The 22,347-nt window shown below is 37.0% G+C and overlaps 1 protein-coding gene across 1 annotated transcript; it reads right to left on the bottom strand.

The window, feature by feature from the left end:
- Positions 1-2,276: 2,276 nt before the first annotated feature.
- On the bottom strand, positions 2,277-20,637 carry LOC146544369 (TALPID3 protein-like; the record flags this gene model as incomplete). Its single annotated transcript, XM_085225602.1, is given in 15 exon segments — positions 2,277-2,468; positions 2,470-2,477; positions 4,885-5,065; positions 6,619-6,753; positions 7,505-7,572; positions 8,059-8,300; positions 8,788-9,001; positions 9,574-9,733; positions 10,513-10,697; positions 11,325-11,443; positions 11,648-11,844; positions 17,355-17,435; positions 18,413-18,520; positions 19,410-19,597; positions 20,433-20,637. Coding segments are annotated over 15 exon segments (2,283 nt in total), but the record flags the coding sequence as incomplete, so codon positions are not given.
- Between the last annotated feature and the right edge of the window lie 1,710 nt (positions 20,638-22,347).

Here is a 22,347-nt window from a genome sequence, read left to right as displayed (position 1 = left end):
ACAAAGTCCAGCACCAGAATGGAAGAGCAGCCAAGGAATTTGGGATGATAGAAAAATTCCTGTGTGACGTAAGCATTTATTTTGGTAGTGTCCATGTAGATTTCACTTTTCATGACTGTAAGACTTTGCTGTTTCCACAATGAAAATTATAACGCTTTTCTGTTGGTCAGAATCGGACCAGACACATGGTGAAAAGGTAGCAAAGAAGTGGCACAGTGTATGGCAGCTCCACACTGCTGTCCTTTTCTGAAACAAATGATCCTGTCAGACAGATAGATTACAAATAACTGAAAGTTTTGCCACTGTAAGTCCTTGCATCAAGGGAGGAACATTCCAAGATTAAATCGGAATAAGTTCTACTAACTCCAGGCAGGTGGATGACCTGAAATACGTACTTTCTGAAGCCAATCACAAAAACATTATGAAAAACCTCATTTTGTTTCTAAACAGATCGTTTCTTTCTTGGCTTCAAACATAGCTAAATACAGTTTTATTTAAAAGAAACAAACACAACAACAACAAAAAAACACCCATCTGCGTAGAGTGAAAAAACTAAACCTATTTCTTACAGTCTGGGAAACAAAGCAGATCCAGTCATAGATCTGATACATCCCTAAGAGAAAACCAGGCAAGAGGTTCATCATGTTAGGTGTTGGGTATATAAAGAGATGTTGAAACAAGCTTTTCTACTACCTTAGAGTAGAGATGTGATGCACAATCTAGTGAAGTTCGCACAGAGCATGTTTTTGCCCCACGCAGGGCTGATGTGTACACCTAGATTGATATCCAGAGTTAAAATCATAGAAAGCTAGAAACGTAGCCCCATGAGAAAAAATTGAGTTTGAGCCTTTTATCAGGAACACCCACATCTAGGAAGATAGTTTTTTTTTGGGAGGAGAACAAGACCAACAAAACCCACACACACAAACTGTGGATTTTGTTTGCTTGGTTTGGAGGGAGGGTGGGGTTTTTATATTGCCAGAAGGCAAGAAAAAATCCACAAAAGCCTGAGGGTTCAGATGCAATAACGTATAGTTCTAAAGATGAGATAATATTACATATGTATGTCATTTTTCTCTTGAAAGAGACTAGGTCAGATCACCTTTCAAATTTCTTGCACTTGTGAGGACTATGCAACGTGGGTTTTCTTACTCATGGTACTTCCATTTGTCTTGTACCCAGGAAAACAAAAATCCTTCACATCAAGCTATTCATTCAGTTAAGTGAAGCAGATATCACCGGTATCCTTTCTGGTAATATAAAGAAGGAAAGTACTCCTTACCAATCTCTGCCTGTTATTTTTGGCTAGCCAAAGGATAAACAATGATACCAAACTAACACCAGCAGACACTGCTGTTAACAGAATTCAGCTTGCCTGTGGAACGTTTATTCAAAAAAAAATAATATGTTTGGTGATCTCAAGTGAAGGTCATATTCCATGCCAAATCCTCTTTGAAGATGCAACACATTACATCAGTTGACATATTTAAAGAACTGCTGGTTGCCAACGCATAATAAGATCAAGACTCAAAAATATAAAACCAGGGAGTGTTAAATATTATAAGATTTTTTTGGCTGTTTTAAGTATAGAATTTCAGGAATGGACAGAGTGCATCCAAAACACATCAACCTTAGTAAGTATATTATACTGTCTTGCACACTGTGAAGCTTAATACTATTAAAGAGCAATCTGCCACAACATTTTTGGCTTTTGTCACTTGCTATTAAATTTACATTCACTTAGCAAGAAAACCACCATCTCTAAGTACAGCTCTTATTAATGAGTGCGAAGGATATCTCTATAGGTCTCAAGCAGAGATTCAATAGAATCTTTCTCTACCTTCCCAGTATTGTAAAGTACATTATCATACTGCCTTTCCATATCCCTGCTTATGACAGCCAAAGCTCCTGAAACGCTTAACTCTGGTTTAAATGAGAGGGGACCAAACCCTTCTATTACTTCCTTTTCCATGAATTTCCCACATTATTTTCCTGTAAATTGAAGTACTGTCACATTAGATTACCCGATCTTAACTGAGTTTGTATACTGTTAGAGTCCTGTGAGACTGTGCAAAGCAGAGAGGAGGTATCGAAAAGGAAAAAGCGGGCTGAGTCTGAGCCTATCAGAAAGTAAAATTGTTGGATTCAGATGCATTAAATAAACCACAGAAGCATTTTTTATTAACATGTTATACTTTTGACTTCAGCTTCTCACTTGAGTTGTGTCAATTTCAAAACACATCAGTTCTGTGACTGTCTCACTTAAACATGAACATTTATTTACTTGGGCTCTGTTTTGCACTTTCTGACCAGTGACAGAAAAGCTTCCTTGAGTTTACTGAGAGGGGACCCTTTGGGAGAGATGCCACTATGCTGGCTGATGGGCAGATTGCAGAACAGGATTTGAGAATGGGTTGTGATTCCAGTTCAGCCACAAGCATTGGACCATGACTTGTATCGGCCATTCCATGAAATTTCTGCTGAGAGAGAAAAAAGAAAAGAGGGGAAAAAAAGTTTTGTCATCTGTTATACATGGCCATTTCCATGAGTGCTCAATGAACTTTGCCACAAGTATGGGTAGAGTTTCACTATTTTTCGTTGAATGAAATGAAACCTGTGTATATTCTATCTTCAACTGATATTTGCTATATAATGCCGCACTTCCATTTTTTGCAGTCTGGAAAGTGTGTAAAGCATCTTCATGAATAAATTTACTGATAGATATGAACTAATTTTAGCCCTTCTGCTATCATGCAGAGCCAAAAAAAGATTTTTATGTCTAACTACAATAACTGCTTTAAGTATCTGTGCTAATTGTTCACTTAGAATTCGTGTCACCATTTATTGGCATGTTGTGTTCATATCCTAAACTTCAGGCACTGAATAAACAAGATTTATAAAGCAAGACTGATAATCACGATGCTGCTATACACCTAATTACACAATCCTTAAACATCCCCAAAATTGACATTGTTTACCATAATTAAAAAGTCATTAAAACTGAACAGATGATGATACACACACAGTCCCCAGCATTCCTGCAAGATGTATCAGCAAGTGACTATTCTGCAGAGCAATCACTAAAGGGTTTTACATGTACAGAGACACTGGTGAAAATGCATGAACTGTTATACACAGGGGTTTATAACCAATTATTCATTTTTTCCTTGCCTGAACTTCATTCTGAAATAAATGTTGGGACTCTCATTGTGGCTATCGGGTGATATAGTTCCTAGTCCTGACTTTTGTTAGACTGCAAGGATGTGGGGATTCTGCAAAACCAAGAGCGGCAGATACAGAAAAATTTGGAAGAAAAGTGAAATAATCCACAAGATCTTCCCATTAAGGACTCGATTTTTCTTATGCAGCATCAACTTTTAAACAAAATTTTACAGTGACAGACAGCAGGCTAGGGTGAATTAAATTACACAGCTATTAAAAAAAAATCAAATAAACGTTGCATAGTACAACAGTTATGCAAGATGTAGCCCGATAATAATGGATTAAGGAAAGAAATATCCCAATAGACAGGTGTAGATGGTGTCTGCCAGCTAACCATTACATCCTATAGCACTTCAGAAAAAATACAGCAGGTTGATTTTGAATCACTAATGATGGACGTATTTCTAACATTGTTAAACAGGTGAGTTGGGAGGAAGGGATGGCAACATCGCCTCATCTTTTCAAAGGAGTACCATGTAATAATATCCAAAAAAAGCATTCAACAACTTCTTTCAAGTAAAGTTTGAAGTGTTATATCTTTAAAGAATATATTTTCCAGGCTGACAGTGATGTGAGCTGGTCCCAAAATATCAGGTATCAAGCTAGCTTAACACTCTCTTTAGCAGATAAAATGTTAACCATTCAGTGCTAAACCAAAACACTATACTGCTCTGAGTTCGTTTTGCTATTTGTTCAACAAATTCAGTTTCAATCTACATATTTACTAGTGTGATGGGTTAATGTGTGAGATACATTTCTACTTGTCAAATTCATAGATGTGGAAATTAAAGAAGAAATTAACTGTTTGAACGATTCAGTTTATGAAACTTTTGTATGCATCAGTGCTTTCATATATGTGATATTACAGCTAATAATGATTTCAGTTTAGTTTGTTTTGTAAATCCATTTCAACTACATTGTTTCTACTGCGTTTGCAGAGGTTAACTATGCATTGTACAGATTATTCCAGGTTATTTTCAGTAACATGCAACCCCCGATTCTTTGGATAGAGGGATTAAGGAGAGGAAGGATTATCACTGCTTATTAGCATTAGTTGTTCAAATGGGAAATAAGTGAATTACTTTCCTGCTTTATCATAGCAATAGTATCTCCATGCTACTCGAACAATCCACTATGCCCTGCTTCAGTTACCCACTTGGGAAAAAAAGAATTTCTATACTGTAATAGGATAGCTACAAATTTAAATTTATTACAGGTTATGAGACACTGAAAGATCACCCTGATGGTGTGATAAAACAGTGAGGGGGAGTGTCATGTAACAGGACAGAGAGAAATCACTTCACCTGCCTGCCTTCTTACCTACCCTGGAGAGCAACTTCAGGAATGCTCAAACTAAGTGTTTTTGAGATCTGAATTTGACTTCAGTGATTAAAATACATATTTTGATGGTCTACTTTTTTGTAGGCAAGTTCTTAGTGTCATATTTCTTTCATACTGTAGACTTTTACAGACTGAGAAGAGCAGAGACAAATCTTGATTTAAACCAATCCAATTCTCTGAATAAAAATGCTAATCCTCTCCCCACAGCAATTGCTATTAAGTTTTCATGCTGTATTTTGAGCACACTCTCTAAAATTACTTCAGACATTGTTACAGGAATCCACGTAGTATCTCAGAGAATAAATAGCAGTCAAATTGTACCTGCAGTCTGGATAAGCTGCACTGGTGATGGAGAACGTGAACCCTGGTACAGTCTGTCCTCAGAAGTTCGAGCAGTTGCGTGGTCCATATTTACTGGGTATCCCATGAGGATTCTATCTGCTGCTCTGCTCAGCTGTGGTATCTGTCCTTCACTGAGCTCCCAAACACTATCGTCAGAATACTACACGGAACAGCAACATCAGAACAGCAGGTTTTAAAACTGCATTAACCCTTAAAGCACGAAAACTCATGTCTCTACTAGCAATGAATAAAGGTAGCTATATCTATCATCTCACTGGATCTGAAAACAAGTTGTATGTTGATCAGTACTGGACTGAAAATAATCACAGGTGAAGAAAATCACTTATTTTGTTAGCTGTGTTACAGCGTGGCAAGAACCTGAGTTATATTTTGGCACAGAAGTTACAGATATGTCCATAGTCAACTGTCAGATCTCTTAACTCTGGAAGCACCTAAAAGCTATTGCATGTTAGATAAAAAATTTAGATTTTATATGGGTTTGGATGGGTGGTTCTCTGGTTTCTGTCGTGCAATACGGCAGAGTGTAAAGAGTTAACTTGCTTCTTTGCAGGAGAACAAACAGGATGGATGTACATACACACACATGCACAGACTCATTTTAAGGCAATACTTGCAACATCAATGAGAAAATTCTTCTCGGATAAACAGGGAGGTATGTGTGCTTGCACACTGCTTGCCAGAATCTGCAGAGAAATTTATTAGCTTCTTGTGTGGACAGACTGAGTATTCTGTAGCTATGGGAAAGCCAGCAAGCACATTAGAGATGCATTTTTAATTGGCAGTGCTGATGAGAAAATGTCATTGCAATTAGTCAGACTCAGAGCTGACACTGTAGAAAGCCATTCTTTAAGTTCATCCATCAGAGCTCATTAAACAAAAAAAAGACAGACAAAGGACCAGTTACAGAGGTGAGTGATAGTATTATTTATTTAGACTAAACTGACCAAGACAGAGGAAAGAAACTGCAGATGCATCACTTAAATGAAGAAGAAAGATCTGTCCTAAACAATGGTGTTCATAGACTATGTTGCCATATTCAAAGTTCACTTCCTTTAATTATTCCTCTAGTTAGGTCAGTTAGACACTCAATCCAAAGTACTATTTTCCTTAAAGAAAATGCACAGATGTGTGACAACAAATGACTTTTGCTCTTTGTGATGCAATTATATTTTTATGTTAGTCTGCTTTTTCTAGCAAGCAATTATGATTATGTTGAGGTTTTGTTCCAAGTTCAGTATCAACAACATATGCATGAGTGCATGAAAGCATTTGTTGACATTCTTCATTGCAGCCCCTTGAATGTTTTAGGCAGGTATGTGCAATGAATCTGTAATGCTAAACATACCAGCTACATTGCTGAAGTGACAGAAAACTTCCCTGATGTTCATAAGGACGAATCTGATGCTGTTAAACAGGCAAACGTGCAATTTGCAAATTTGGTATGTGTGATACTATGCACAGCTAACTTACAAAGACAAGTAACCTTCAGTGGTTTTAAAAGTTTTTCATGAAAACAGAGACTCAAGTGGAGCGGGATCACGTCCAGCAAGGATCAAAGTGTATGAATTTGTTCTATAGCCATCAGTTAAGATAAACTTGTGATTTCATAAGCTGGACATTTTATTTACTTTAGAGTCAAAGTATGCCTTCAAAATTCATATGCTTGTTGCAAGGAAAAAGACAGTAAGTTACCTCCAAATGGTACCTTCTCTCTTGTACTGCAACAGGTGCTTGATTTAATTGGGCTAAAAGAGCCAGCACTGGATCCCTGTTATAGCCTTTATGGCTTCTTCTCACCACCTGCCCTTCAATGGGAGGATCATAATCCTAAAACAAAGGAACAAAATCCACATCTTACACGGTCCAGAACTATTTTCGTGTGAACCTGAATCATTCTTAAGCTGACAATAACCTTCCTTTGTAAAAGAAAAAAGCTTATTACGGTTTCCACATTCAGAACTTTTGTCTGAAAATAACTGACAAACTGCTTTCTCTATTTTTTTACTCTGAGACGTGCACAGTATTTGAAAATGATTGATGCATATGTTTGGCATACTTTGAGAAGGGCAGAGTCTACTTTTAAATTTTCATGTCCAGAGAACAGCCAAGGAAGTGGAGAATGCCTTAACTTCAGAAGCTTCCACGTCAGAAAACAGACAATTCTGATCCTTTATGCAGCTTTAACTAAGTTCAGTCTCAATTAACCTACTTTAATAAACTAAGCACACAAGCAATTAAAAGTTTGCTTAGAGCATAGCAATGTTACCCCTGTTTAAGATGTCTCAAAGTTAAAAAAGCATAGAAATGAAAAGGCTTATTATCCATCTCTCACCTGATGGCAGGAGGTATAGAAACTGTATTTTTTTTTTTATTTTTTTTTAATATAAATTAGTTTGTTAACTGTGCTTTTTTCTTAGAAGCTCTGAAATTCCAAGCATATTTGTAAGTTTACAGTTTTAAAAGTGTAAATTTTAAAGTGAAAATTTATAAGTGAAAATGGCTAAAGGCATCCAATTTACCATTCTGCTCAAAGCCGTTTATCACTCTAAATCAGTTTCCTTGTTTAACACTTCCTTACCATGTCTTTGGCATCCTGTAAAGTACTTGTTAAGCTTTCAGTGAGATTTGGGAAAGACTGTCTCCCTTCTGTTAAGGTTAAAAAATGTTTTAAGTTATAAATACTAAAAAGACTAGCATTTATATAAAAGCAAAGGTCACATTCTTCAATAATTGCAACGCTGTGCTTAAGTAAATTGGGAAATTCTCAACTCTGGATGTGAAGTGTAAAACAGATATCCAACTTCCAGTAAATCACTCTTACAACTTGCTTTCGGTAAAAACTTAGTTCCACATTGGACTCATGCAAGACAGTCTAAAATTATTTACCAAATTGATTATATGATTGAATAGTAGATTTTTGTTTTCTCTTCTTACTAAGTAGGTTCATTTCATGACAAGAAGAACAAAGATGTCTATCAAAGAAATCCATATGCATGAAGTGAAATTTTAAGGTCAGCCTCGCAGTTTTATCTGACAGAGCTTGAAATGTAGTTTCAGTTGACTGGAAGAGAATTCTATAAAGGAAAAAGAAAATCCAAATTCTAATTTCCACAGCTTTGTTTCATTAGTTACCTCTCGCAGCCAGCATCTGGTCACAGCTGAAGAGAACTTCCCCTTCTGAGATGGGTCTGTCTACAGTTGTTGTTTCTGTGAGGGTTGGAATGCTTTCCTGTGTGGACTGCTCAGAACTGTCTGTAGGTGCAGGTGTTGGAACATGTGGTTCACAAGGAAGCGACGGAAAGGGCCTTGGTGACAACTGCCAAGATGGTGAAATCAAAGCCTCTGGTTCCTCATCATTAGCCACTGAAATCTCACTAAAATGTAAGAATATGTTCTGTGAATATACCAGAATGCATTTAATAAAAAAAAATAAAGTATTAAATCAATACTGAAAGGAATTTCCAAGTAATTTTTCAAGTGGAAGTACAGCATTTTACTGATTGGTCCAAGAATAAACATATAAGTTACATTAATGAATTTATAGCTATTAATAAAAATTACCACATGTATTCTCACTGCGACAACTGAGGAAATAAAATGATAAGATTAGTTTAGTTCATTGTCACTACATTGACAGTAACAATATTGTTTTCATGTTTTTCTTGGCAACAAATATGGACATGAGAAATGTCCATATTATGCACTTGCCATCAAAATGTAAGTCATGCAATTCAGAAAAAAAGAATCCTGGTTTATTTCAATACCTCCAGGCATATACTGGAAGCAGTTCTCTCTACAGACTTTTTGAGGACATATTTATTTATAAAGAATTGAGAAATCCATATAGCATGGTTAACTCACACAGCTTTGGGATTGAATGTTTCTTCAGCTAACAGACTGGGTTTCTCCTCTTCCAGAGGAAGTTCTGCATCATCCCATGGGTTTGGAGGTGCTGGATTTTCCGTTTTTGCAGCTTCAGAGGCAGGAGGGCTTGGTTTTATTTTTTCAGGAGGGGTACTGATAGGGGAAATCACAGGGGTGCCACCACGACTAACAGCAGCTGGAATATCAGAGCCTGCAGAGGGGGAAACAAATCCCAGATCAGAAAGGAAAACAGGAAGACGGGCCGCTACTCAGTTCCCAGAAAGCACTTGTAATTTTTGTGATACCTTTCTGATGGTCGTGATGAGACTAGGTGAGGATGAGTTTCTTTTAAGAATGGTTTAGGCATTTGAAGGAGTTAAAATAAAATTTCAATTCCTTCCCCCCTTCAGTAAGGGGTGCTACTCTGCATTTTAAAAACTATGCTGGTTTACCTGGGGGGTGTAAATTTGGTTCACTTAAAACCGGAAACCCGGGAAGAAGCAAAAGACAGTTTTTTTTCTGATGTGAAAAGGGGAAAGGACTAGGAGGGGTGGAAATCACACGGGCCATAGCAATGTGCATTAAGAAAACAGAACACTGAGCAGATAGATTTTTGCTTTTTTTTATAAATTTGTTCATATTTCTTGTATTAAATGAGTCCTCATTTGAATCGTACCCTCAAAAATGTTTATCCTGAGATAACATGTTTTTGAAGAAAAAAATTTAAAACAGTAGATTAAAGCATATTTGTTCCTTCTTAAGTTCAACTGTTATTTTCACTACCTGCTTCTTTCATTTTTTCTTGTTCGTGAGCATCCTTGCTCAGTTCTGTGATAGATGGGGAGGACTCTGGAGTTTTGACTGGAGGCATTTCTTTTTCTGAAGGTGGTGTTTTTGGTGGTGTGGCCTGAGGTGTTGGCAATGGAGTAGGCACAAGAGGCTCCTGAGGAAAAAATTTGTAACCACAGTTCTTATCTCAATGCAAAACTCCTATCTTCCAAAGTTAGGGTTGAGAGGGAGGAGGTTGGGAAGAGGGGGGTTATCACAAAACAGGAACAGTTGTTACTGAGATGACTCTAACTCCTCCCCCTAAAAATAAAGATTTACCAGCCTAAATAGCCTGCTTGGACAAAACAAACAAGCAAAACACAAAACAATAGTTGTTTTCTGACATTTTGTTAAGAAAATTAAAAAACCAGGCTGAGGAAGGCCTCCAGGCTCTTTTCCAAAGAATAAACCCTAGACTGATCGTTTGTATTATCAGCTCTTAGGGGAAGTTGAGCACGTGAGCACATTCGGTAGTTCAACATGAGATCATGAACACTGAAGAACTTGGTAAATGGGCTGCTGAAATTCAGTTAAACTTCACAGAAAAAAAAAAAACAAAAAATACAACAGAAGCCATCTATGGGTAACACAAAATTCAGTTCTTTCCCTTAGAAACAAGCTCTGTGCTCAGCCTTGAAATAAATAAATAAATATATAGACAGATAATTATAGCATGCTGCATAGAGCACAAAGGAACTGTATAAAAAGAAAAAAAAAGTGAAATAGGTTTTATCTTGTTTCTTGCTTAGATATAATAAAGAATAATAAAAACATGAAGACCACATACATTCAATTCTTTTTTTTTTGACATCTTTGCCTTTTATGTATTTGAACCACAGTGCTACCAAGAAATTATCCCTTAGAGCTTCACTTGGAAAGCTTAAATAATTTTACCATCACAGCTGTTGTACTTGGAAGAACATTTGTAGCAGGAACTGCTTCCTGAGCCTGCCTGTTACCCAGCATGGTTGCAATTTTCTCGCTGAGCACTTCGTTGACTAGATGACTAATCATTTCTGAGTCCCCTGGAACACCAGCATCAATAAAGAGCTGAAATCCTCCCCCACCTGCAGCTTCAACTGAAAATGAAGGAACACAAAGCACACATCCAGGCTTCAGTTCTTAAACACATCTACTGTACTGCAGCTGTGCATTTTACCCTGTATGAACCTTTTCACGTTCATTTGCAGAAAGTGATTTTTGTAGATTATATTTAAAAAATATGTATATACGCAAAGAATAAATGATTCCAGGAAAGAACATAGATAAGCAATTCTGGATCACAAAAGAGGACAGAGAAGTGCAGTGACATCACAGGAGAGATCTGTTTGTCTCCCATTCTCACAGATTTATAAGGGAATTTTTTTACACATCTATTAACAAAAGATAAGCAAATAAACATTATCACCTTAGCAAAATGCCACATGCATCCAAAATTTCATATACAAAATTCAATAACAAAATTTGATTTGCATAATGGTGCCTTTTATGTGTTTTCTTTTCTTTTTTTGAATATTTATTTCAACGATCTTATAATGCCTGCTCAGCCTCAGCATAAATTAAAGCATCCATTTTTGCATACTAAAATTTCACTGGTTCAGCATTATCTGCTCTTAGGCACAGCCAAAACAGCTATCTACACAACTTGTTAAAATTAGCCTATATTTGAAACAACCTATCTGCTGAAAACAGCACCTTTTACTTACCAATGTCAGAGGATACAGCCTCACTGTCTTCTCCCTCTGATGAGCTAACACTGGGCACAGCTTCTCTCTGAACTGGGTACATCTCACTGATAATTTTTGCCATTATTTCTTGTTCCACCCTAGCAAAAGAGAATGTGTGTGGCTATCAGAAAGCACCAAGACACCTACAAGTGTGCAAGGGAGCATTCTTGAAAATAAAATGTAAGGAAGCTTAAAGGAAAAGAGAAGAGAGGGGAGGGGAGACGAAGTGAGGAAAGGTATTCTTCAGATTCATTCCTTCTTTCATATACATTCTCCTGCTATTTTGTGACATCTTAACTCACCAACTTATCAATCTGTTTTCTATAGTTTCTCTCCTTTCAATCCATTCATCCAAAACGTCAGAAGACTGCTGAGGAGCAGAAGCCACTGGAGGAAATGAAGGACCATTGTATGTTGGTACAGCAACTTTAAAATGTCCATTAATCTCTAGAAGAGGCTCTGTAAATTCTGGAATTTCATCCCTCTCCTCTTCCTGATCCTAATAAATAATTAGTAAATTAAGTTATAGTGTATTTTTGGAAAATGACATAACTGAGTTAACTGTTAGATATTTTACTTCAAGAAATTATGGCACACAAACATCATGGCTCACAAACAACATTCTCCTTTCTTATTATGTTACAGCTAATTGACACAATTCTAAACCAAGCAAACCATAAATTTGCAGATGTATAAGAGTAGCAGAACAGCTGGGTAAAACATGACTTATATTACTTGCACAGGGCAGGGAGCCAATGGTAATACTATTACATGAGACATTTACTTGTGACATCACTCTGGTTTCATTAAACATACACTCAAGAAATAAATCTCAAAAAAAAAAAAAAGTTTAAGAAACTTTTCACATTTACTTCCTGGTTTAGCAGATATTTTGCTTTTCTTTATTGTTCCTTTTCTTTTAAAAATTGAAATTGTATTTTAAAAAGCAATCTGGTTGAAATACACATTCCCAGAAGTGTGCAGGATGAGTGTGCAGTCAGTCCAGACTCTAAGAAAATTCCCATCACTGAAGCCTAGACTTTAATAATTTACACACGTGTTACATGTACACTTAGACTTCAGCTAACTCTGATTGGCTTTGTATTAGAAATGGAGGTTAGTGGCCCTGCCTGCAGCAGAGGGGTTGGAGCTTCATGATCCTTGAGATGCCTTCCAACCCAAGCCATCCTATGATTTCATGAGTCTACGATTGCTGGAAAGTTGGAAGCCAGTTTTGGACGATCAGTTTACAAAAGATACCTGGAGAAACACTTTGAATTTCATCTTAATGCACTATTTCTGTAAGAACTATAAGTTACTCTGCGTGCTTTACAATGTTTGTTTCTGAAGATGTCATGCTCTTTTTTCCTCAGCATTCAGGACGAGAGGTGATGACCTGAAATTGCAGAAAGGGAGGTTCAAGTTGGATTTTAGGAAACATTTCTCCTCAGGAAGAATGGTGATGCAGTGGCATAGCTTCCCAGGGAGTGGTGGGGTCACTGTCCCTGGAAGAGTTCCAGAACCAAGGAGATATGGCACTCAGAGACATGGTTTAGTGGACATTTTGGTGATGAGTTGAAGGTTGGACTGATGATTTTAGAAGTCTTTTCTAACCTTAATGATTCTGTGACACTGTAAGTCCCAAAAAGCACCTACCCACCATACTGTACTGAATGCCTCCTGACAGATGAGAACCTGCATCCTTCACTCAAAATTAAAACCATCTCGAAAGTAGCATAACTCTATGAAAATTGGGCATACTGAAAAAAGATGAAGAGCCACGCCGTAAATCACTGGTGAGAATAGTGATATTGCATAAAAAGGTAGCTCAATGTAAATCTACATTTAATAAGAATGATCTCCAACTTAGCCAAAGGCAAAAAAGGTTTTTCCTTTTTAATTATTTTATTTTAAAGTGTCTCCCCCACCCCCTCAAAAAAAAAAAAATAAACCCACAAATTTATATTTCTGCAAATGAAAGAAAAGTGAGAAAAAGAAAATAGGTAGTAACTTCCCTTTTTCCTTCCTCATTCCAGCATCTATTCTACTTAATATACTGTGAAACTGAAAACTCAGGCAGATCCATGAGGAATATTACAACAGATAGCTACTGGAGAGCTTCTGCAGCTTTAAATGGAAATGTTTTTCTAAAGAAAAGCTCTATCTTACAAAGCAGCCAAAAAAGAATACTTGTGTTTGGGGAATCGCTAAGAAACATCCCACAATTTTCTGCACTCATTCAGAAATAAGATGGTAAAGTTAAACTCAAAATGGCACCGGATGACTTCCATGCTGATAAGTGCATTCTGTTAGGATTGAAGTATTCGTAACCATAATTCATTCTGACAGCAAACATAAAGATGTCTTTACCCAGTGTGTCATTATGCATTTTCTTCTGACTGCATTACTCCATACAGTTTCTTTGATGTTGCCTATTTAATACAATCTTTTTCTGAAAGTATGCAAGATGCAAACATCTGGATTAAATAAACCAAGTACGTACAATAAATCCTGCATACAATTAGTAACTTCTGACAAGCTTTCACAGTTCTCCTGCATTTCTAAATTATGAGCATAAAACATGTTACATCTAGTAGTGCACAAATCCCAAAGACAGTTACACTCGTTTTGGAGTGATATATTTTCTCTCCTGAAATTAAAACAAAGAGAGACTATTCAGAGTCTAATTATACAGATTGAACTTGCATATATATCACTCTGTAGATTGATCCTGAATAATCTGTACTAACGCCTGCACCTTAACTGCTGGAAACTGTTAAAAAATATTTATCACAACGCCTAATCAAACTGTGGCATAAATTAGAAAGTCTTTCAGATATGATTGGAATATTAATCGTAGCACTTTCTGACAAAGTGTCAAGCTCATCTTCCACTTCCCAAATTACAACCAGATAATTAACACGTTTTAAAACTTTTTAAATAAAGGGACACATAGTCCCTTTATTAAAGTCATCCAAAACTTAAGTTATGGATTTCTGCAGTTCTCACAAGGTCAGACTGTACTACAGGTGCCATCTGAAGAATTACACATGTAAAAGAATCACAGTCACACAGTCTCAGAAAGCACCTGCTGAAAAACAGAGCTGGGGCAAATGTGTTTACTCTGATCTCAGCATGTTATACATTTGAGGGCAGTATTCAAAATGGAAGCAAAAATTGTCTCCACCTTGCAACTTATGCAGGTTTAGAAAGAGCAAGAAGTCTGCCTGATCTCAGATCCTTGTAAACTTGTTAAAGGCATTGCTGGAAGTGGCTGCTCAGGAGCTAAAGGCAAGGTTCAATAGATATGAAACTCCATTTGGGGCTCGTGTTAACTGAGCAAGTTTCTCACTCCAGATTAAGGCAGGGTTCATGAGAGGGGTGGCGTTATGAAATCTCATCTGTCAGACAGCCTGATGAACTCACGTAGGTAAAGCCACTGATCAAAAATAAAGAAGTGTTTAAGTCAAAGCCATAACAACCTTTTCTGATTTATTCCATAGTTGAATTTTCTTGTTGTGAAATAAGAGGACCCAACTCAACTGCTTTGGAAGACAGAACTTTGGGTCTTTAGACACAGATAGCAGGGTTGTGATGGGAGAACAATATGCATCCATCTCCTCTGCCTGTGGCAGAGCTTGCATGTTTCAAGTTGGGATATCATGCATTTATCTACAAGATTCAAGCATCCTGATTATTTCAGGAGATCAACCCCAGCATCTCAGCACGAAACACAGCAAGATGAGTTGATGGACAGACTGTTGATAGCACCTTTCTTAAGATACAGTAGGGATATTCTGGGGGAGTAGGGAGAAGAATTAAGGGATGCAGAGAGGAATCTTTCAGGATGGTACAAAACCTTATGTTTACCAGGAGAAACCAGATTTGGAAAGGGAATGATCAAGGTCATTTAAGGAGATGTAAGTAGAAAATAGATGGATAAAAGGGAAGGACTGGTTGCATGTAAATATGCAGCCATTCAGTATTCTTGTCTGGCCTTGCCCCCTGACTGATCAATGCTCTCTGTCCTTTCCGAATGCACCAAATTCCATTTCTGATTGTTTTTCTGAGAGAGGGGCTTTCCATCATGTAAGGAGGCTGAAGAAGTAGCAGCCCAGCAGGGCCTGAGTGTTCTTGGTGCCAGTAGCTGGAGCAAGTGCATGTAGGCACATCAGTGCGTGAAGTGTCAAGCCAAAATCAGCCACACAAATGGTTTGGGATTGCAAGCCCAGCTCCCAGAGCTGGGAAGGGCAGGGTCCCAAGGCCAAGCACCAGGCATAGTGTCTAAGGACAGATAACAAAGGGATCCTTACATATACATAGTATGTATACAGACACCTCTGTCTGTACACACACACACAAATATACATACATTCCAGATCTCCATTCTAAGCTGCCAGAGAGTGGAACAGGATCAGCCTACTGGTACTCAATCCTGATATGTGCACATACACACCCTCTGTTTGAGCCTGTATCTATGGGCAATACATGCTCAGCCTCTCTACTGAGTGGTCCTGGGAACAGGCAGCTGGGGCAACTTTGCTTCTCTCAGGCTTTCAAGTTTGTCAACCCCTAAAAGGCAGCATTTCAGCTCCTCAGCAGCTTCTGAATGTGTACCTTCTGGCTGGAAAGGTAAAGCAAATCTTGAGAAAAGGAAACATCAGAGCCAAGGTCCTGAAGCTTTTGTGCAACATCCATCAGGGATAAAGGGAAAAAAAAAGCAGCTGTTTCTCAAAAATATCTACCCTCTTCAGTTGAATAGAATTAAGTTTCCATAAAAAAGGAGGCTGTGGGGGGCAGGCATCACTAAGTTATTTTCCTGCATAACATTTTATGCACATTCTTTTATACATCTGGAGTGAAGTTACTTTGATAAAAAGAGTCTATCTTTGGATGTTTTCAGTATTGCTGCCACTCCAAAGGTTGATTTTATGCTTCTACATTATGTTTGTCTTGCACATTTTTAAGAACATTGTCTGCATGGTCATAGGCCAAACATGTGTTTCACTTGGAGCATTTTTTTGGTATTGTGGTTAAAATATATTTCATTGCCAAAAATAAATGATAAAAGCAATCCAGAAGAAAAATGAGAAAAAAAAATAATGAATAACTGATACTCCTGTCAAAAATTTTATGTTGTGGGACTTCTTTTGTTAGTTCATAAACTGATTTCTTAAATAGTTTTCTTACTTATTTTTTGTAAGAGAAACCTTTTTTGTGCAAATAGAATAAAGATCTCCAATAGATTTAATTCCTCCAATAACATAAGTTTGGGAACCAAAATAATAAATAAGCCATTTCCCCACTTTTATTAGGTAAATCGTACCTTTAAAAAAAATAAAAAAGAGCTGAAATACAGCCTGGATCACCAAAGCTGAACTGGGGGTGTTTGGCAGGTCCTACTTTAACAAGCAAAATCAGCAAAGTACGTGCTACCTAAAGAGACTACACTGTAAAAGAGCATCTCCAATAAACCCATGCCATTATACTGAAGAAACATCAATGCTGCAAAGCAGGCACAGCTACACTAATAAGACAAGATGTGCTGGATGTTGTGTCACCTCTTAGTGGACTCCATTTGCTAAGTAGTACATTGTCTTATCTATTTATTTCAAATAATTTCTGACTGAAATAACCAAAGCATTTTAGGACCTCATAAACAAGACTCTCATATATGCATTACATTTAGAGCTTAAAATTGTGAGTTCTAAGTGCTAAGAGAACTACTTTTATTTCTTCTGGATTCTAATATATCCAAATAAAACCTAATTTTATTTTTTTACTGTAATTTTCCAAAGGTCCTTTACTGATACACAGTGATTTGTAATACTGCTTTAATACTGTGAACAGTTTGGTATTACTCACAGTGTGTTCTTTTTAAAGTTGTTCATAAAATAAACAAATCTTCTACATTTCATTTTCCATTGTGACAGAATAATAGAAATCAAATACAAAAAAAAAAAAAAAAAAAAAGGAAATGACATTTTTACATTTTTGCAACATAATTACCTGCATGACATCAGTAACATCAATGAAATTAGTTCCTGGAAACTTCATGTCTTCTTCCTCACTTTGTATATCCTCTGGAGCCTATTTGTAAAGACAGATGATAATTATTAGATATCTCATGTTGGAGGTAAAGAAAAAAATGCATTTGCAGAAAAACTTCATGCCAAGGATGCAGTCATATCATCACTCTTGTCAACAGCCTGAATCCAAGACAAGTAATTTACCTACCCTAAAAGTGAGGGGAAATTTCTCTGCTTAGTACAAGAAGAGCTTATTAAAACTCCTCATTATATACCAACAATTAAAACTTGCTCTTAATGAAGAAACAGTTCCAGGGCAATACCTGTAACTCCTATTAAAAAAAATATATCAGTAAGACAAACTATTGAGAAAAAAAAAAGTACACAAGAAAGTGTCTTATGCAATTTACTGATGTGCCTTTAAGCAACTGTGTAGAAATTACATTCGTTATAAATAATGGTTGCTATTTTAGCCACTGGTCTCTGTCATATTCATTGATTCTCTTGACCACAGTCAGACATAACCCAGAATAGCAGCTGAAACACAGGGGAAACAAAAGGTACAATGACCAAACAAAAATAATCACTGCATCTCTGTGCCCCGTTCAATTCACACTGTCCGAACTGTGCAATGCACAATTCAGAAATCCACTGGAAAAACAACATGCCACCCTGTAACCATGTGCCCTACTTTACAATCTTATCTTGTAATAAGCAGCAGTAAACCTTTTATTTGTACAAAACCTTTCACTACTGCTTAATTATATTAAAAAAACACTTCTAAAAAGATATATGGAAAGAGAATAGGAGGAATCAACTCCATGGCCTAGCTATCTTGTGTCTATCTACACACAGCAGGCTACCAATGAACAGGCTACACGTGCATGTCACTCATGTCTATAGTGTGGCCACAGAAAGGGGAATGAAGAACATTCCCCACTGAAGCCAGTACAGGGCAGACATTTCATGTGCCAACAAAACTGACCGATTTCTCTTATTAAAAAAATTAAATTCAGACACATTTAGACTAATCAATACCTGTATTACAGCATCAGCAGGACAAAGTGCAGGTTTGGGTTCTGGAAGCACACTGTCTGCACTCACACTGCCACTTGAAATACTGTCAATATCAACATTTGGTAACACCTAGGAAAGAACAAATAACCACTCTGAATATTTATGTATTAGCTCAGCTACTGTTGTTGAACCGTTTATATTCTATCTTCCTACTGCTACTCAGTCATGAAATCCTTTTTCCTCTCAAGCTACTCGATTTCTCCTGTTCTCTAATTCCCTGGACTTTGTCTTGCATGTGCTGAAAGGTGAACAGACCCATAACTATTTATGTAGCACACAAGTGTTTGACATGCAATTCATTTCAGTTGGCCTACAAGCCACTGTGCAAGGCTGACTATTGGCTTCATGTTGTCATATATCTGGTAAGGTAAAAGGTATGTGGGTAGTGATAAGGAAGGGAACAGTACAAACTCATCCTGTAATTAACTTCAAGATCCATGAATCATATATATTTGAAAGGTGTATGTAGGAGTGTGTATATTCTCAACAATTTGAATCCAAGAGACGCTGAATAAGTTAGAAGCATTAACTTCCTTGACAACAGACTCATATGAAAATAAGAAAAGGCTAGGCAAGGACTTCAGTGGTTGGTTAATAAGGAGTGGTGAAATTCTTGGGTTGAATATCATGCTTGAGAGAGAAATCTAAAAGGCCAAATCATTCATCTAAAGACTAACATCTATATTAATATTTGTTTTGTCCCGAGTTTCTTCTGGCTTAAAAGTCTCACAAAAACAAAACAAAACAAAAAAAAACAAAAACAAAAGTGAAACACTGTGACATAGGACTATTTTACAAACACTTTGCATAGCTGGCCTACAGAAAAAGTAATTTTCTGTTTGGCTTAAATGATTTTTAAGTTGTGGTGCTTTCTTGGTAAGTTACTAGTGGATGAGACCATCTACAGTTAGCATTTATTCATTAAAATAAACAAGAAGTCATCATTTTTGACACAAACCTGCACAGACAGCTGAGGGGGATCCTTCTTCTCTGATCTCATCTCTATTACAGCTATATTGGGCTTTTTTACTTCAGTTGGAGGCTTTGGTGGCACTTGGGGAATAGAGGCTGTGACTGTAACAGGGTGTGGTGTACACGTAACTACTGCTGCAGGCTGCACTGGGATGTCATTAAGTTGGGTCTGACCTAGAGAAAGTTTTAAAACAATTACAGATACAGATCAACCTTCAAAACAAGGCAGTAAATTAATAGATTAAATTCTGGGTGTCTATGTTTTACATGAAACAGACCAATTACAGTTACAGACGAAGACTGTACTTTATTCTAATACCACTGACTAAAGCACTGTGCATCACCAAGAAAACTTTCCTAGCAAAAATTTACACGTTTACCACAGCCATTTTTGGGAAATTATTCACTTTACTTGACTAGAGTGACATCTACTGCTGAAAACGAGCATAACTACATTGTCTGCCACTCAAAAATTACATCAAGGGAAAGGAGCATGGCATCCTTTTAACCATATTCAAAATACTATTACACTTAGTTTAGCATCCCTTAAATTTCGATATGAGACCCTCTTACTTTTTACTTAATTATCATCTTTAAATGCTAACTCTTTCCAAAATAAGGTCTATACAGAGGTTCTGTTGAAATCCAGGAACACAGAAACCATGAAAATGAATTAGTGTGTTCGGCCCAATCCTGATGAAATTGTTGAAGTCACTATAAGTGTTGAATCCAATGCCCAAGGAACTGGTGATTCAGTTCCTACTTACAAACAAAGCCAGAACAAGAGCCCTACAAATGGAAAGTGCTCCACAGAAGGCACATCCAGCTATACAGATAATTTCTCAGCCAGAGAACCCAGCATGAAAGATGAGGAAAACTGGAACATTTTAAACTGTAGCTGAAAATCTCACAGACCAGGGCAAATCACCAACTTGGCAAGACTGAAGCTGCATTTCCACAAAGCAGCAGGTATCAACCCACATCCCCTCTAGACATTATTCACTCCTACCTAGTGGAATAGCCATAGGAATTAGGTGACCCTCAAGGGGACCGCAGTCAGCAGCCACATCTCTGTTTGGACTGAAAAAATACTGATTTTCTTGAGCAAGTGCATACAAAGGATGCTGTTTCTTTGAGCTGATTACTGCCTTCTGTGCGTGAGAACAAGTCTGTGTTCCTGCTGACTTCACCTTTGTACCTGAAATGAGAGATGTTTAAGTTGCACACCTTCAATGCATGAACAACTCAGTTACATCACACACTACTAAAAGCCTTGGAACCAAAACAGTTGCAATTTTTGCTGAGGGATGAATGGAATGGGGTTGGGATACTGAAAGGGCAGAATTGTAAGAGTGCCAAGTTAGATGTCTCAGTATTGACAGCAAGGGAGAAGTTAAAATTTTAACTTTTGAACATCTAAATGTACATTATGTAAGTATGTGCATAAAATATAATCTTAGATCCATGTTGTTTACAGTCATCATGCTTCACATACAAATGGCCCATTAACACGTGGCATCAAACACTCTTTCTAGCTCTATTTATATTTAAAAGCTTCCTAATTAATTGAATAATGGGAGGCAACGATTATAAAATTTAGGGATAATAAAGATTGATAATGTGACTTTTAACAACGCAGACACAAAAGTAAGCCAACCCATTTACGAAGTGGCATTTTAGTACTAACAAATTATGGGTTGTGAGCCTAAAAACAAAAATAGCAGGTCATAACTCTTCCATGAGAAAAATGCAGATCAGAAAGAAAAGCATCTCTGAGAAAGGATTTATTGTCATGTTGGATAAGCAAAGCAATGAGAAATCACAATACAATGCTGTGGTCAAGAGGATAAGCATAATCTCCAGGTGTCTCAACAAGAGAGCAGAAAGGTAGAGCAAGACAAGACTTCCACATACTTTAATGTAACAATCAGCTCTAATTCTGCACCTCCATAAATACTGAAATAGGTTGAATATTAAAAGATTGTTAAATTTTGTTAGGGAAATCACTTGGAAACTGAAGTAGCTGTAAACTGAAGCCAAATGTTCTTTATAAATAAGATACAAAATCTAAAATGCCCTGCTTCCTCTCGAACCATAAGGTACTACAGGAAGAAGTAACTAAGGGCAGAATTTCTCATGTCTTTAAATGATGAGCACATACCTTTCTTCAAAGCACAGATTAGCCAGAAATATTGTTCTTTACTCAAAGACAAATTACAGGACTCGGTAACATAAATAGATACAGTTCAGTGGCTGTGATTTAGAAGAGGTCATACCACATAATCTAACAGTCTCCCCTGGCCTTGAACTTTTGAGTAAAAGCAGAAATTGGCAACATATCTGTAATACTGCCAACTTGTAAAAACAAGGTTCTCACAGCAAGAATGATTAAGTACTGTGTACACACAGCACCTCATTTTAATTGCTTTCAACTTTTCATTTCTCCCTGAAAAGTTTATTTGCACTGGGCAGAAACTGGACATTTAATTATACTTTGTTTTAAAAACCTGGCATTTTACATATATTTATTAGTTCAAATTATGCAAGAAAACAACTTTCTATTTTAGAGAAATGCCCTCTTGCTCGTAAAAGTGTGAATTGTTGGATTTTTTTCCCCCAATTTCCCAGAAGAAACCAAGCATTAGTCACTACAGTTTATTTGCAAAGAAAATGGTTGAGAAAGTTATAAAATGACTGAAAGGAGACTCTCCAGACGGCCGTTTCAGTCTTAAATAAACATCCTTATCCTAACGTTAATTTAAAACAAGCTCAGAGGACTGCTCTACCAAAAAAAAGTCTTTTAATAAGGCTCCATTTTTCAGTCAATCAAACTCAAGGCCAAATTTTAGCAATAATTTTAAAGCCTTTACCAGCTGGTACATTAGAGCCAGGAGGGGAATCTGGGGGTGCAGCTGAATCGTAGA

The sequence above is a fragment of the Meleagris gallopavo genome, chromosome 5, assembly GCF_905368555.1.
Source record: "Meleagris gallopavo chromosome 5, MGAL_WU_HG_1.1, whole genome shotgun sequence".
Classification (NCBI taxonomy): Eukaryota; Metazoa; Chordata; class Aves; order Galliformes; family Phasianidae; genus Meleagris; species Meleagris gallopavo.
This window is presented reverse-complemented; position numbering and strand designations above follow the sequence as displayed.